The sequence below is a fragment of the Lutjanus erythropterus genome, chromosome 3 (genome assembly GCF_056507025.1).
Source record: "Lutjanus erythropterus isolate fLutEry1 chromosome 3, fLutEry1.hap2, whole genome shotgun sequence".
Classification (NCBI taxonomy): Eukaryota; Metazoa; Chordata; class Actinopteri; order Lutjaniformes; family Lutjanidae; genus Lutjanus; species Lutjanus erythropterus.
In genome coordinates this window covers 18,661,699-18,679,312 of record NC_139319.1, presented here as the reverse complement: position 1 = coordinate 18,679,312, position 17,614 = coordinate 18,661,699, and the positions used below count along the sequence as shown (strand labels likewise).

The following is a 17,614-nucleotide window of genomic DNA, read 5'->3' as shown; positions in this document are numbered from 1 at the left end:
CAGGAGTTCGGAAAACAGCCACCCAATTGTTTTGCTTATGCTCTTGGATGTGAATGCTGTTTCCCCCTTGATATTACATACCATTCCATTTAGAGCAATGGCAGCCCTGATGCTACTGCCAAAGCAAAGCTGCACTTCCTATTGGGGATAGGAATAACTTAGACAATTACATGGTAGTTAGAAATATTGCAAAGTGCACTAATGCTGAAATCTCTTGATCTTAACAGTAGACACTTGAATGAAAAGAAGTCATGGTCATAATTGCTGGAATTGCTGAATATTGCTGCAAGACCATTAAAATTATTTTTCAAGGGTATTTTATTTAGACCACACTTAGTGTGCTAAAATGCGAAATGATTTTATAATCCACTCTCAAAGGGAAAGGGCTTCTGAAGCTGTTTGTCTTTATCTCAATAAAGGTATTACTGATGACACCCAGGACATGGTAAAACAGCATTAAAGATGGAACCAGAAGCTAAAGACCCAGACAACAATGATAACTCAGTCCCTTGGTCAGGTTCAGAGGGTTCCCAAGAACTTTGTGTCTCTGAGTCCTTGGCAGAGTCCTACTATGAAGATGATGTCAGTGACGGAGAGTACCCTTTAGACCATCAACCTGCTCATATCTCGAAGTCTGACCTCGAGTCCCCAGACCACCTTCAATCACAAGACTGGGAATCTGCAGGTGAGCAACAGTCCCCGCCTGAGCTCAGTGGAAGTGAAGAGGATGTTTCATATCAAGAAGAGGATGACATCTACCTTAGTGAATCAAGAGAGTCCATTACAGAATCTCCTCACATCCAGACTCCAACATCAGTCTCCCCACACCAACAGCGCCCTGACTCTGAGCCTCAAACCGGCCAGATATCACGGTCGCATTCCCAGTCATCTTCCTCCTCTCTTGGCCGCGCTGCTGATATGACCCTGGCCTTGACCCTGACCACAGAACAACCCCTGGGAGCCAGTAATAGAAAAGGCCAAGGGACTGGGAACAGGAGGGTTGAATCCTCAGAGGAAGGAGGGAGTAGTGAAGCACCTCCTGCTTCTGTCTTCTTTGGAATTTCAGACGAGGGTGCTGAGCAGGCAGAGAAGTGGAACTCTGAGTCTGACACAGATCTGTGCAGACCGGACAGGCACAGGGCAAGGTCCACACGTAAGTATTTATCTTCTACCCTCACTTGTTATATTCCGGTGGACAGATGAAGCTGGTAGTGCAAGCTGTACAGCATATAGCATTTCTTCTCATTTTAAAGTATATATGATATATTCATAGATGAGGCAGAATGTTGTGTTTGCTTTAAATGTTGACTGAGGCATGAATTAACTTTTTACAATAACCTGCCATTACAATTTCTGTCTGTCAATTATTATAGGTGTTATTTGAAGCAAGAGACTTCATTTAATCGATAAATAACACGTGCCAAGCACCATGGGCGCTGGTTATTTTCATGCTGTAACGTGGGGTCTATTTGAGGCAGACTTAGAGGGAGAGTTCTCATGGCTTTAATAGTCAGAGCAGGATAAGAATAAAATATGACCATATGATGAGGCTGGCAGAAACAAATTTGACAGACACCAGCATGTGTCACCCTGGCCTGTTACCCGATCCCTTTTCCAATCGTTAGACTTGACTGCAATGGAAAGTGAGCTGATCACTTTTCTTGCCTCATGGACCCCCCCTAAGTTAGCTGTAAGTAAATATGATGCTTTTATTAGTGTGCTTGCTTCAGCAGGGGCAACTCCAACATTTCTCTTACTTGTTGTTAGTGTGCTTGCCACACATAATATTGGTTGGTTTCATCTTAAAATTGAGATCAAATAATACCAAAGTATTGTATCGAATGAAATCAAAAACAAAACTGTTAATCAATGTAATTGTATTCTCTGTCTCATAGTTAGTTGACTTTATTGAGGCATTAATAAGTTAAATATTGTAGCTTCTTAAAATTCCACTGTGACAATATATCAAAATAAACTAATGTTTGCTGTTTAGTGTTTGACTACAGATTTCTGAATATTTTTAACTTCCCCACTCTCTCCTTCTATCCCTCTCTCTCTCACTCTTCCTTTATCTCAGGGCTCGGTCACAACGAGAGCCAATCAGAAAAACAGGTCAAGGAGACCAAATCTAAATGTAAGCGAATTGCTCGGCTTCTAACAGATGCACCCAACCCTCAAAATAAGGGAGCCTTGCTGTTTAAGAAACGACGCCAGAGGGTCAAGAAGTATACACTTGTGAGTTACGGGACTGGTGATAACCAACTTGACAGTGAAGACCAAATAGAGGAGGAAATTGAAGAAGTTGGATCAGCTGGGTATAACTTTGCTGCAACAAGTGAATCTGAGTTAGAAGAGGAGTATTCTGTTTATCACCAGCAGCATAATTTGAGTCTGAATTGGGGAAGTGTTCGAGAAATGGAAGCACTACAAGATACAAAAGGGAAAGGAGTTTTGATGTTTGCCCAACGCCGCAAACGGATTGATGAAATTGTGTCAGAGCATGACGAACTGAGGAGTAAAGGAATACCTGTGGAGTCATTACCAGAGCCTGAATATACAGAAGCACAGAATATTTATGAAACTAAGGAAATGTATGTCCATACTGATCAGGCCAACTACATGGATGCAAATGTCAAACAGCATGTAGAATACCATGACAGTATTGAACAGATGAACCACCTATCCAATGTGTCAAGACCCTTGGTGCCGAACAGAACTGCGAAGCCTTTCCTTGGATTTCAAGTCACCACAACTGCGCCTGTCATGCCTGGTGGCGCCGTTCCAGTGACAAAGAAGCATGACCTGAGATTCAGAGTACCTGTGCCTATTAATACTAACCCACAGGTTTGGTCCCCAACTGGAGACATCATAGCCTCAAGAGATGAACGAATATCTGTGCCTGCAATCAAGACAGGCATCCTACCAGAGCCAAAACGGAAAGTCACCAATAAACAGCCATCCACACAGGTGCAAGATGTTCACCTTCAAAACAAAGGGGACCGGAGATCTTATATTGAGGCAGAGGAAGACTTTTTTAGTCTAGGTGCTGAAGCTTGTAACTTCATGCAACCCAGAACAGTAAAACTCAAGAATCCCCCGCCAGTTGCCCCAAAACCTACCATCAACCCAGCCTGTCCACCATGGATGAGGAGGAGTCCCTCTGGTGAACCCTGTGTTCCACCAAGAAGTCCGGTTTCACAGCCTTCTCACAGTCCTGTCGGGCCTCATAGTCAGCATTACTCACAGCAGCAAGATTGGGCTCAGGCTCAACAGATGGCCAACCATTGGGCACCAGATCAAACTCAGGCAACACTTCAAACACCTGCCAGTGCCTGGGCTCCAGTCAACACCGCTTCTCAGCTTTATCCTCAGCCAACCACAAATAGCTGGATTCAACAGCCGCCACGATCCCCTGTGAGTATGCAAGCCCGCAGTCCTACTTACAGCCCACATCACCCACCTTCACCCTCAAGGAATAAGCCAGACAGTACTCCAAACTCAGTTGTGTCTTGCCCACCACAAACAGGGACGTCGTATGTCCACACCTCAAAAGCACCACAGGCTTCTCCAAAGGGTCGGGTCTCAGACAGGGGCCTCAATCGAGCTGGTGATGGTTCAACTATGGCAGGAAAAGGTGCAGAGTTGTTTGCCAGAAGACAGTCCCGTATGGAGAAGTTTGTTGTTGATGCTGAAACAGTGCAAGCTAACAAAACAAGATCCCCCTCCCCAACCTCTTCCCTCCCTAGCCATTGGAGGTATTCTTCCAATGTTCGTGCCCCACCTCCTTTATCGTACAATCCCCTTCTTGCTCCTTTCTACCCTCCATCAGCAACTAAGCAACCCCCTTCCACAAGCCCCAAAATCAAGCCAAAGACCAAAGCTAAACCAAAAGCACCCCCAAAGCACCTCAACACCTTAGATATTATGAAACATCAGCCTTATCAATTGGACTCAGCACTGTTCAAGTATGGTGCAGTCCCTGAGACCAAATGCCCAAGCCCCAAACCAACTCCAGCATCAAAGTTTGAGGTTACCAAAATCCGTAAACAGAGAGCTGCCTCTTCTCATTCTACTTCTAATGCCCCTGAGCTTGCTGTTGAAAGCAAGGTAGCAGTCCCTGCTAAGTCTCCTGTATCGGTAAGTTCCCCAAATTCTTCTGCCCGCCGCAAAGCAAGATCACCTGAGCCTCTTGCAGCTGAAAAGCACTTGGATGAAAAGCACACTGTCACACCTGCAGCTCATCACAACAAGCAAGCAACAAGTGCCCGGCCCGCGAGCGCATCTTCCCAGCATTCATCTATTGGTGATAGCATAGCTTCTGCTTATTCTCCTGCATCTCTTATTGCTAGAGGCGCACGTCAAATGGCACCTCGGCCAAAATTTTCTGCTAAGAAGCCAGTGGTGACAGGCACACAGTGGAAACCTGTTGCTGTTTTTCATTAGTCCTAATACTGTATATGGTCATGTTTCAGTGTTGTCAACACTGAGCTGATAGAGCACAATTACATCTGCAACTTGGTAGCCTCTAAAATGTCTTACTTCACAGGTTAACACATATAGACCTTTGCACTGTCTAAATGTAGGCCACATCCAAAATAATTTACAGTATGCAGCTGTAAGGATATATTTACCTAGCAATGTAAGGACTGCATGAGAAGGCAGTTAAATCTACAGCAAAGCTAGCTTTTGCAATTGTAAGTCAATGGAATATAAACTAAAATAATAATTTAGCACATTATATCATCTTCCTAACACTTGGTAGGTGCATTTGTGCTTAAAAAAGGAAATGTGAGACTAAATCATGTTGAGTTATTCTCAGGAAGTGCTATTTCATGTGCAATAATGTGTAAAGAGCACCTTCAACTAAGGTCTCTAGTTTGTTGTTTTTCTTTCTTTAGTTTTTTTTTCTTTTGTAAGGAATAAGATTACATGCATGACGTGAATTTTGTATCTAGTAGTAGTCATCACTGACCCCAAAAACTGCACAACAATTTATTAATACATTTATTTATTTAAACTGATTAAATTTAAGTTCAAACTATACGTGGATAACAGTAACTCATTTATTTCCAGAATACTTTTAATCATTTAGTGTGTCTGGGGAGAAACTGTCTATGCACTTATTTTTTGGATGCACACAATTTGCAATTCCTTCAGTCTCATTCCAAACTTTTATGGCATCACAACAGCTAAAAGCATTAATGTTGGTTGTGATCATGAACCCTGATGACTTTAAATGTTTTTTTTATGTGGACTTATGAAATTTTCAGTCATGGCCAGTTATTTAACAGTCAGTAAAGTCATCAGACATTCTGTATCCTCATCCTTGATGTAAAACACAAGCAAGTTATCACAGAGATTTGACTCTATTGATTCACATTACCAGCACCATCTCAAAATGAAAATAGGAAACAATTGTCTATTGTGTCTCTATGTTTCTGTCTTTCAAACATATCACTGTTTATTGCACTTCTTGTACTCAGCACAATCATGCCATTAAATTTCTCTTTCCTTCTACTTGTGCACTTCTTATATGTGTCTTCCATTCTCTTTTCCTGAGCTACTTTATCACTACATTTCTCAAGTCACCCAAATTTCCTCCTTTATCTTTATCACTGCCTCACAATTTGACATGTAATTTATTCATATTTAGTTCACCTTCAGCAAGATCAGTTTTCCTACACTCAAACTCACTTCATTATCGGCCATCTCCAACAACTAATTGTACATATAAAGTGATAAATTGCTGAAGGTCAACACTGTCACTGACCAGGAAAATTTTGTGTTTCAACTTGATGGGACTGTGTTTTTTTTTCATAGAATTTCCATCAGCACACCTTTAACTATTAAAACTTAAAGTTTGGAACTGTGACCTTGGCCCTCAAAATGCACACTTTTGAAGGAATGTGCAAATTGTCTATTGAAGGGAAATCCACTCTAAAGCAGAATTCACATTTTACTATCCTAATTATTTCTTAATAGCAAGACAGTATCTACTATCACAGAAACAGGTATGTCACACATACCTTTATCTATACTGGCTAATGTTATATTACTCATGTTTAGACTACATGGTCAGAAAGAGGCAAGGATTGCAGCAAAACTTTCTTAGGTATGAACTGTCCTTTAGTTCCTGCTCCTATCTTTGTTTTAGCTTTGAAACAATCGTCAAGCCTCCAGCTGTCAAACACAGTCACATCCTGGAAATGTGTTCTTTTAGATTTTAGTTTATCTGATTTAAACCAAAAGAAGGAGTTATCACTAGCAGGCCTGCAGCAATTTCCTGTGGTGAAATGGCTGCTAAAATGTTTACCCTTGCTGTTAACTGCTATTGGGTAGATGAGCTAATAATGAGGCTGTCATCCTTAATCTTGCAGAAAAGAAAACATTTGTTTAGTTGTCAAGTAACCTTGACTATTGCTGATTTAATGTGCATTTGAGAAAGTATGGGTTGCAGTTCAGGTCTAATAGGACTTGAAGGACAACAGCAATTATTCAGGTTGAGAACATAAGACACAGGATGCAGAGAGCTTTTTTTGTTAGATTTTCATATATTAAAAGCCCCGTATAGCCATGGTTAACCCACACAGGTACATTCACTTCTTTAAGACTAACTGGAGGTTTTGTCAGAGCTCCGTGGGTGTGTGAAGCCTGTAATTGATTGACGACACCCTCCCTGGTACAGGGAGCTCTGTGATGTCACATAATTTCCAGCTTTGTCTTTTTTTGGGGGGGCTGGTAAAATAAAGGTAGAACAAAAACAACTAACTAATTAAATAAATAAATTTTCTCTTTTCTTCCCACCTTCAACTTTAACAGAGGTCTAATCAGCCAAAATAAGTGAAAACATCTCTTTAGGTATCCAGGTGTCCAGAACCTTTAACAATATTCTATTTTAGAGTGGATTTCCCCTTTAATCGGGAAGAACAAAGACAAGCTGGCAAAGACATAGTTCCAAGCAAAGTTTCATAATCTTTTGCATGTCTTTAATTCAGTAACATTGCCACTGTACTTATTTTAAGCTTCTTGAACAAACAGTAGGTAAGTTCTTAAATCTTTCATTCATTTTAAATATTTTTTGCGTCTCAAATGTGGCTTCATGACATTTATACAAGATTTTACCTATATATTTATATCACTCAAGCCTTTTTATAAGATTTACAGGAAAACTCAATCCTCTAGCTGGTTTACAATTTGGAAATGTTGAAATTCATTTTAGACAAAGAACTGTGAAAGGATTTATACTGTTGGTGTGTGTAGCCCAGATCAAAAGTCCCTTTTTTCCTAAACTGCCCTCATACTATCAAAAAAGTAGATGAGGTTCATAAGATGCAATTATTCAGTTTATTCTATGGGCAAAAGTGACACACTGTGAAAAAATTAAAGAGATTAAAAAAATAATAATCAAAGGACTATCAGAAGTACAGTTTACAGGCCATATAAATCCAGACACATAAATCAGCTAACAGCAAAGACCAATCAGGAGAAGAAAAGTGAGAGGCCTTATTTACCTGAGCTGTGCTAATGATGGTCCTTTTACTGATTCATTCAATTTTGTCACATTTCTTTCACATTGTGTCACTTTTTGCACATGAAATAAATGTATACTTTTTCATCTCTAGAGCCTTTTCTAAGGTTTTAGTCAATATGCTGCCAATTTCCTTTTTAAAATGTAGTCATTTTAACAAAGCTATCATTAATCTGTTTGGATTGAAACTATATCATTTAATTCCAAATAAAACATGAATAAATAAACTACAACATTATTAGTTGTCCAGGCCTCCATGAAGCCAGCGGGTGGCAGCAAAGTCTGCAACACAGCTGTCACACTACCCAACTAATATGTTCTTTTATTTCAGGGATTTGGTAGAAGCCGCTCCCTGAGCCTGCCCAGGCGACTGAATTCGATGTCCTCTCCTGGACTTCTGTCACCTGTGAGCACACCTGGAATCCAGCCCTCATTTTTACCTACACAGAGGCAAATATCCTGTCAAGAAAAAGTCCACAAGCCACCATCACCATGGGAGGCAGCATCCAGAAGCCCCATTGGCTCTGTGGATGAGGCCTTTGTGTTTCAGAGCGTCCCGTCATCTATAGCCTCAAACGTCAAAGCTGCAGGACACCGCAGATCTCTGCCAGAGCCTCCAGATGAATGGAAGCGAAGGGTGTCCCTTGAGCCTGCATCTGTCAGCACGGGTCATTACCATGCGCCCCCAGCTTTTCAGGGACCGTCCGTGAGCAGGACATTGTCACCTGAGAAACCAGTCTTCTATGGGCCTCCCTTCAGACCCGCCCAGCCTCTAAGGAATGCCAGCAGGGCCAGTATTGGATACATGGGACAAGGCTCCAGTGCAACAAAGTATCCCCACTATTATAGTGCAGTGCAGAGAAGTTAGTCAACTAAAATGAGGTCCAACAAATGGTCGATAAAGAAAAATATACTTTCATATTAACATAAATGATATATGGTGTAGAAGATCATGCAAAGTATATTGAACACAAGAGATAAATTGGTAATGGGAGTGATTCGTCTTGCATGAAAAAAAGTCATTATCTTAATGGTACGAGTGGTCACATGGTTTGAAGGACACAACAACTTACTGTAGCTTTTGTGCTGTGTTGCTGATGAGATTTTATCCTGCTAAGCATTGATGGGAGATTTTGCAATTGTGTCTAAGAGATCATTACAGAATAATTATGTTGTAGTTGGTTTTTAATTTAAGAGAGAAGTCAAGAAAAGTGCTAGCAAAGTGTTATGAGAGTTAAAGGGAAAGAAGATCAAAGAATTTTTGGCAGATTTTTTTTTTAAGTGGAGTGGTGTTACTCACTAAATATGCTTTTAATTTTGACATTGTTGGTTATAAATATTTGTTGAGAAATGAGGCACCTTCAGAAATCTTTTGTTTGGCTTTCCAGTCATGTATCTTTACTGCAGCTTTAAAACTCACTGTGGCTTTGTGATCACTTTTCCAGGGTTGTGATATGCAAATTCTTTCACATTTGAATAGTAAGTTATCTTGTTTTAAAATGTCTTTTCTTTCTACTATTGTAACAGTAATGGCAAGCATATTCAAGAGTGAACATTTCTATTGATCTATCAATAGCATACTGTATCTGCTCTGTGGAAGATGGCAGTGCATTTTCAGCAAAGCAAAGCAGCAAACTTGCAACAAGTGTTGCATCTTAACATGGACTTTTTTCTAGTTGACTGATTTCAAAATAAATCAAGGAGTTTTTGTCTATTATTATATAGTTTTAAATTGAAATGTATAAAATGTTGCATGCATACATTCATGAAGTACCCCAACTATGATGATACACTGTGTGGTGTTAAAGTGTAGACAGAACCACAGATTCTGCTGTTGATTTAGCCGTGTTTCTTCAGGCTAAATGTGTTGGGCTTTTACCCCATGTTTGATGACTTCATTGAGTAAAATGTTATTTTTTTGCACTTTTAAAACACAAACTGAAAAATTAAAAGACACAAAAATGCCTTTAAAGTCTTTAAAGTATTATTTTTTGGGGCTTCAATTATGTGCTTGAGCTGTATTGACATCATGCTATAATTCAAAGAGTTAGCATCATTTTTATTGCAGAGGAACTTGGTTTTACTCAAAGACAACGTATAATAATGATATATAAAAATAATGCATGCTGTTAATATTGATTCAAAAAGTGTTAATATCATGAGCTTTCTGAAATCAACCTTAACTATGGTCCGTGGCCACAAAAAGTTAACATATGGCCACCAGATATTCTGTGCGTCCCCCTGTGGCTACTAAGTTTCATGTGCATACTGTGAGCATTTACCAACACAATATTGCAGTTCCACAAACATCCTGACTCCTTTGTGCTTTTCAACAATACAAAAACAGCGAACAGTGGTCATAGCTGAGTAGTTCCTGATATGCTGGGGCTACTGAAGTATGGGTTTACTAAACCTTCTCAAACTGTGAAAGCAATCTTTACAGAAGAACCAGAAACACAAAAGGCAGACTGAAAAAAGATCAAACACAAGGAAAATTTTGGAGTGAATGGAAGCAGGAGTTTAAGTCACTATAATATATTTATTGAGGTGTGCGTTGCCAGTTTCCTTGACTATCTGAGAAGTAGAAGTCTTGCTCATTTTTCCATTGGAAACACTGCTGTCAGGAAACACCATATCACAATTCATAGGACAAGTGGGCAACACAAGTGTCACAGTTAAGGAAGGCTACGTTAAACTTTCTTAACCGTCTAGTTTTAACTTAAGTTTGCACTTGAGACACCTGAAATCTACTTTTAAAACGCAATTTAGGGGCCTCCTTTTTTGTGGGACCAGTGCTTAAAACCATTAGCATCTGTCCCTGTTCACGTATCAACAGTATTTTTTTAAGCAAGAGATTAAATGTTCAGTATGTCTGCAGTATGACAACAGGTTTAGCTGCCAGAGTAATGACCTTGATGTTACTTTATAAAAATCTTTTTGGCTGACCACTATCTCAGGGATGAGACCACACTCCCCTTTAATGCCCCTCACTCATCTGCGCATTATATCATTATCCAAAGTCAGTAATTACTCATAATAACAGAAACACAAATCAGTTTGAAGAGACGAGTACCCAAGCAGCAGCTGTGCCCATCATTGATGACCTTCCCAACATGAAGCCTCGGAGGTTACGTCAACCCACGGAGACATGCGGTGACTTTGAAGAATCAACACAAGGAAGAGAATTTGTCTCTGGAGGGGAGTCCTTGCCTCAAAGAACATCAGTGGGCATGAGTATGTCGTCCATCCTCTTCCCTCTCTCTCTCTCTCTCTCTCTCTCTCTCACTGGTAGCTATCCTTGCCCCATGGTGTTTGAGAGTGGTTTTGAGTGTTTGGCAGGTTAAATTTAGCCTATTGATGTAAGCTGCATTCCATTCACAACAGACACAGAGACACACTCACAGTTTGGCTTTAGTGTCCGGGAGTGTGAAGATCAGGGAAGATCAAACTACCGACTGTAGGTTGACCCCTGAGCCTCCGTGTCTCCCCTTCAAGGATACAGGTTGCACACTAGGGATACCATCACAGGTACGGACAAGCCTCGACAGGGCATGTTTTGTGAATATGTGGTATATTTAAATGATATTGCTATAGAACATTTGAGATACTCACTGCATTGTGGAAAAAAATATTTGGCTGCATCAAACTAACATTATTTTCTATGAATTACACCAGTCACTTTATTATGACCTTATGGCAATGCAACATTTGACAGATTATCACTTCATCAGATATATTTTCTATCTTCAGAATTATATTGCTTTGTTTTTGCTCAAGTCTGCATGGAAATAATTTAAATATTGTCACAAATATAGCAGAAAAGTCAGCAGATGGGCGCGATTTTTTTTGAAGAAGTATCTTTCTAGTATCTATCTAACATGATGTTCTGCATTTGATAACAAAATTAAAATTTGTTTGCACTGGCCAATTCATTTTTTTACATTATGTTTGAGCATTTTTTTTGTACTGCTGGACATTTATTGCGTCCAGCAACGCAAACAAACTTAGGACAAAATATTTCCCCTTGACCTTTCCACGGGTGATTTATCTTGTGACAACATTAACGGGAGATGCCACCAACATTAGCTCACATACTCAAAAACTGACCCAGTGATGAGGCCAGATTTAAGAATTACGTGTGCGGTACCAATGTGAGTACAATGGGGCTTTAGGATTATGCAATGCATTGTAATTTGTTAAATGTAACCTCTACAGAGATTATTGTAACAAGACGAACACTAATATCACAGATTTATTTGACGGGACACTGTCCAAATCATCCAATAGATGATGACAGCAAATGGGAGATAGACTTTATAGACTCAAAAACTATGCACTGTATACTGTATGGGTATATTATGTAATAGAAAGGAACAGGGCAATTCAGATGCTTTCATTCTGTCCTTTTGAATACTGTCTGTTATACTGACAATAATTCAACATTACACATTCAGTTTTTTTTTTCCTTGATAACTGATGAAAGATAACTTTACACTTGCACATCAAACAGCAAACTCTATCTTTAGCTGTAACCCGTCACCGCAAGGACGAGCCCTGATTTGATGTTGGGGGTCACGGTCTTAAGAATAAAACTCCTTCTTTCTGACTTGGGAAGAACAACTACATCATTGTGTCCTGTATGTGTTTCCAGTACTCCTGAGTTCTGCCAACCTTGCCAAAGCCACAATGTCACAATTCTGTACAATGCCAGCTGGAGAGAGGAAGAAGTGTGCAGCAGCTATTTGCCGAGAGGTCCATGGTACCAATGGTATGATGTTATAGCTGAGGCTCAGCGGACAAACACACTGCTGCAAAATAATATCCATTCTGATCTGGGTTCAAAATGTCAGGGCTGCTCTCCAGCACTCGCCATAAATAAGCTAATGGGATTATTTACTACCTATGGTGGCAAATCCTTTGTCGTTGTCCTTTTCAAAAGTCTATTTCTGGAGAGGTGGGGGAGTTGTGAGGCCAACTGTGTAGCTGTTTGTTATGTGAAGGCCCATGACAGCTGGGGTACATTCCGTCTGTAGTGGTGGATGAGGAAGCATTGTGTACATCCAAAACTAATTCTCAACTACAATGATAACTCACTTTCCATGACAGGGATTATAAAATGGACAATATGAATTTTGTGACATCTTTGATGTCATTTATGGACACTCTCTTAAACCATTCAGCTGGTGAAATGATATCAGAGTACATTTCAGCGAGTATATTTATATATTCTGTATCAAGCACTTTCCTACAGCTCTAAAATCAGGACTGGATTAACTTGCCATGGGGCCCGTTTCACCTTCACTCAACACACTGAGAACAATCTCCCAGCTTTCATAGCTCAAACTAGATAGAAACAGAGTTTTTATAAAAACTCCATTGCTGAACCAATCCAAACTCTTTAGGGCTGCCCTTCACATATCATCATATCATCTTACCACTGGCACCTACATGGGTGTAGGTTTGTTAGTGGCTGTTCACAGCCAGGAGTTCAAGCTATAGTTGATTGGCGGCAGCGAGATCTCCAATCATTTAATATGGAAATAGTTTGTAACAATTCAATTTGACGCAGTTTATTTTAAATCGAGCTGAACTGAAACACATCTTTGTAACCCTTTTAGATCACATCCACAGTCATATTGTGCACCTATTTAACAATACGACAAAAAACAAACAAAAATCATTTTCTTTGTATGTTTATACCAGAATCTACTCATACTTTCTTTCTGTAAAACAAAATATGATGTGTGCTTAAAATAGGCTTGAACCAACCAATTTCAACAATTATATAAACATTTTAATATAAATATAAACTTTTTGCAGCATAGAGCTAATATTCATTAGCTAGCTAGCACTAGCATGGCCACTTCTCAAATCAAATTCCTCCCAATATTATGACTCTAATCACTATTCATTCATTCATTGTCTGTAACCGCTTTTAATTGAAGGGTCGCAGGGGCTGGAGCCTATCCCAGCTGACACTGGGCGAAAGGCAGGGTACACTCTGGACATGTCGCCAGTTCATCACAGGGCTGACACATAGAGACAAACAAACACTCAGTCTCACATTCACACTTATGTAAGCAATTTAAGCAATTAAGCTATTATGCTGCATGTCTTTGGACTGTGGGAGGAAGCCAGAAACTCCCCAGCACCCCCGCTGGCTGGGGGATTCAAACTCAGGACCTTCTTGCCGTGAGGCAGCAGTGCTAACCACTGCGCCACGGATCATTTCACTATTTCACTCTGAAAAAAATCTCAATATGGAAGCTAGTGACATATTTCATTTTAAAAAATATGCACCATGTAAACATAATATCTACTATGGAGGTTAAAATACCATATTAGTGCTCACATTTTCAGTCTAAGTTGTGCTTTTGTAGTGTGTATAGTTAAACAAATTGACATTAATCATATTGTGATACCATACCATACCATAGACCTGGGGCCTTTGAGACCCCTGAGGAAGTTGCCCAGCATGGCCTGTTATTGGCAACCCAACAACATCAATGACAAGTTACTGTTTTGCTTGGTAGAAAGCAAATCATAACATTTACCTTGACTGAATGATTCATGTTGGAATAGGTATGTTTCATGTAAATATATATAAATACATATTCTTTTTCTCAACTGTTTTGTCTGACAGGGGTCGCAATGGATCTCGGAAAGAAGCTCAGCACTCCTAAAGACATTATGTTGGAGGAGTTATCGTTGCTTTCCAACAGAGGTTCCCGGCTTTTCAAAATGCGCCAGAGGAGATCTGAAAAATATACATTTGAAAGTATCCAGAATGAGGCAAACGCACAGCTAAACGTAAGTCAACTTGTGTTTGTTATTTAGTCACTTCAAATATCTGATTAACTGGAAATGTTGAATACTTTTATCCTCCTGCAAAATACTGACTGTCACTATCTTGAGTTTTGCCATTAGTGCTGTCTGCATGAAAATGTGTAGAACTGTGTGTGTATTACTCATCAAGCAAATTTATCAGGAAATATGCTCTTGAAAAAAAGTGTTACAACACATGGATGATAAGAGAGACATGTGCCTCGTGCCTCTCACATCCTCCAGCCAAATCCTCTGAGGCTGCTCAGCCACTTTGCTGAGGAGCTGCTCCCCTGTTTATCAGTGCCTGCTGATGTAGGTCTGTGTGTGTGTGTGTGTGTGTGTGTGTGTGTGTGTGTGTGTGTGTGTGCAATGTAATTAAGAGTGTTTATGTGCATATGTATCTGAGTGCATGGAGGACAAGAGCAGTTATAGGTGGCTAGCTTTACGTTTTGTCATTCAGCTGACAACAAAAACTCAGTAAATATCCTGTACTTTACTCTGTCTTGCAGAATGATATTGCTGAGAATACACACACTGTGGAAATTAAAGTGGAGCCACCAGCCGATGGAAATGCTGCTAATCCAGAAAACACTGTTTCAGGTACTTATGCCGTTCAGTTAGTAAGACTGTCTATGTTGTATCCAATATGGTGCATGAAGATTTACACAATAAGTCAGGATTTAAACATTTAAAACATCAATAAGAATAATAAGTAACAATAAATGTGCTAACATTACTACTGTGAAGATTTAGTCATTTATAATCATTCCGATATCTATCATTTCTTCCACTGTCAAACTGTCTTTTAAATTAAGTCGTTGCGCTGCACAGTCAGAGATGACTGATTATGTAATGCTGTCATGACAACAGTATCATACAGTCATAACAGCTGGTCTTATGGCATCTAATGGTAAAAGCTTTACACAGTGTATGTACCTATTATTATTTTTATACAATCTGAGCAGCTTTAAAGGCTTTCTACTATTTTATTCTATTATAATAGTTAATAGAGCCCTGTGCCTATTCTAAAATGCTTCAGTAGGGTGTCATCCCATGTCGACACTTTATATGATGAGTGCACACTTCAACTATGTGCTATTTTAAGTCCACAGATCGCAATGATGGACAACTCAGTCTGCCTGTGTAAGTGTTCTCTAAGCACAGTCTCTATTCATAATCCTATCCACTCTAAAACTTTAGCCTCCCCCAAAAAAGGCTAAAGAAAACAGCTCAGCATTAACCCGTAACTGCAAACCAAACCGTCGGCTCATTCTGTTGCAGTGTTCAGACAGTCCTCCACAATACACAGGGTTCAATGTTAATATGTTTTTTTTTTTCCAAATGGGTCAGAAATCTACTGTACGAGGTGTTTTATTTAGTAGTGGTCATACAAGCACTGTCAAGGCCCAAAAGGGATCTTATTATCTGGTCTAACATAGATGTTGTCAACATGGAACTTTCACTGGCAGTTTGAGTAAAATCCAAGAACTTATTTAACTTTATTGTATTATGTGGCACCACAGTATTTTATTTGTAGTGGTATTTTATGACACATTTTGTTTTTGTCAGAGAAGTGCATTTTTTTTCAAATTTAGATATTGCACTGGACCATGTTGAGATTTGGATAATATTTCAGTTAATAGTTCAGCTTTAATTAGAAATTTCTTTTGTTTGTTTTTGTTTAACATATTAATGTTATGCTCACCATTATGGTAAATTATGTTACTCTTTGTTATACATAATAGGATCCTCAATAAATATTTGATTATTAAAAAAAAGCACCAGCAAGGCCCCAGTTGTCTCCAGCCCTCTAAGCTGCCATGCAAGCGAGATGCTGTTGACTCCTGGTATAACACATCAGTCACATTTTTTGGAAACGTGACGTGCCTTTGACAACGGCTGTGTTTTATGCGCTTTGCTGTCAAACTTGTGGTAAACTGCGCAATACATAGTTTTAGCATAGACAGAGTTTTGCCCGCATCCCCTAATGTAATGTTCTACGATACTTAAAATATTCTCTTCAGCTCATAAACTCTGTTCTCACCCCCCGCCATTTATTAACGAGTGAGTAAGAGTAAGAGAGATGGCTTACTCCTTAAAAGTAAGAAAAAAACAATTGCTTTTTGTTTCCACTTGTGCTGTTTGGCAAATGGATCAGAAATCTTCTCGTCTGAATTCAGTTTTTACTTGCTCCAATACAAACTGTTTTACTTATTAAAATGACCCTGTTTTATCCATCTTGCTCTCAAACTTGAGGCTAACTCTGCATTACATAGATAAAGTTTCATCCATATCCTCTAACGTCCTCTTTTATCAGATTGGACAAGTGAGCTGCTAGCCTGACGTGGAATTTCACTCACACTGGGCAATCAGGTAATCCTTATTGCTGAGTCCTGATGATATGATCTCATGTGGGTCTGCCTTGTTGTTTCTGTTTGCTCCTTGACAGAGGCAACTGCAGAGAAGTTAAACGCCACTGCTATGTCAAAGTCCTACCACTCCCCGTGGGAGCAAGCGATCCTCAGTGACCCTGACCTTGCTGAAACTCTCAAACTGAAATTGCCAGCACTAGACCCACGACCGGACCTTCCTGAGTACAGATGCTTTAACCGGTGAGAAAACTATGACGACATTTTTGTGAATTAGCACATAACAAAGAGTACCATTCACGCTCAATGTCAATTACAGGGTTGCCACTCCTTTTGGTGGCTTTGACAAAGCTCCTAAAGGAATCACATTCAAGCTCCCTGAGGTGGACCTGAACCCGCCCAGTTACCCAGAGCTGCAGGAGCCAGGGGTGAAGCGGCCCACCTTCAACAGAACAGCCCAGGGATGGATATCTGAGGGCACCCATCTGATCCTACCCACTATTACCCTGGAGCCTATGAAAGTCCCAGAGTCTGATGACCTGTAGATGGTCTTACTGTGTGAAATTTGGCAACACGATGTCGGCTGTAGTACGCTGGCCCCGCCAGTGCTGACAGCTAAACAGTCATTTAGTAGCACAGTCACAACTCCTTACCAATTTTCCCAGCGGACACAAAATGTTTCATGAATTTGTTGACAAGTGTGTCAGGTGTTCACTCAAAAAACTGTATTCAAAAAAAGTCATGTAAATAGCAAAATGAATGTTGCTATACACAATTCAAGAAGTCTAAGAGTTTCCACTGATACTGAAAGCAAAACTGCAACTTTTATAAATGGTCAAATGAATTGATGAATATGTAATGTAAATAAAGAATGAAACTTATTTATTGATGG

General features: G+C 39.8%; 2 protein-coding genes across 3 annotated transcripts; both read left to right on the top strand.

The window, feature by feature from the left end:
- Nucleotides 1-462: 462 nt before the first annotated feature.
- synpo2b (synaptopodin 2b) lies at nt 463-9,493 on the top strand. Its single transcript, XM_084715282.1, has 3 exons — nt 463-1,153; nt 2,078-4,137; nt 7,860-9,493. The coding sequence occupies exons 1-3, from the start codon at nt 463-465 to the stop codon at nt 8,394-8,396; spliced, it is 3,288 nt and encodes a 1,095-aa protein (XP_084571408.1). The 3' UTR covers nt 8,397-9,493.
- A 1,404-nt stretch (nt 9,494-10,897) lies between these two features.
- myoz2b (myozenin 2b) lies at nt 10,898-17,614 on the top strand. Of its 2 annotated transcripts, XM_084715280.1 has the most exons (6): nt 10,900-11,056; nt 12,180-12,296; nt 14,172-14,338; nt 14,863-14,953; nt 16,803-16,965; nt 17,042-17,614. In XM_084715280.1, exons 2-6 carry the CDS (start codon nt 12,215-12,217, stop codon nt 17,265-17,267), a joined length of 729 nt encoding a protein of 242 aa, XP_084571406.1. In that variant the 5' UTR covers nt 10,900-11,056; nt 12,180-12,214; the 3' UTR covers nt 17,268-17,614. The 2 variants fall into 2 exon arrangements, with proteins under 2 accessions (XP_084571407.1, XP_084571406.1); XM_084715281.1 differs by lacking the exon at nt 12,180-12,296 and having other exon boundaries at nt 10,898-11,056.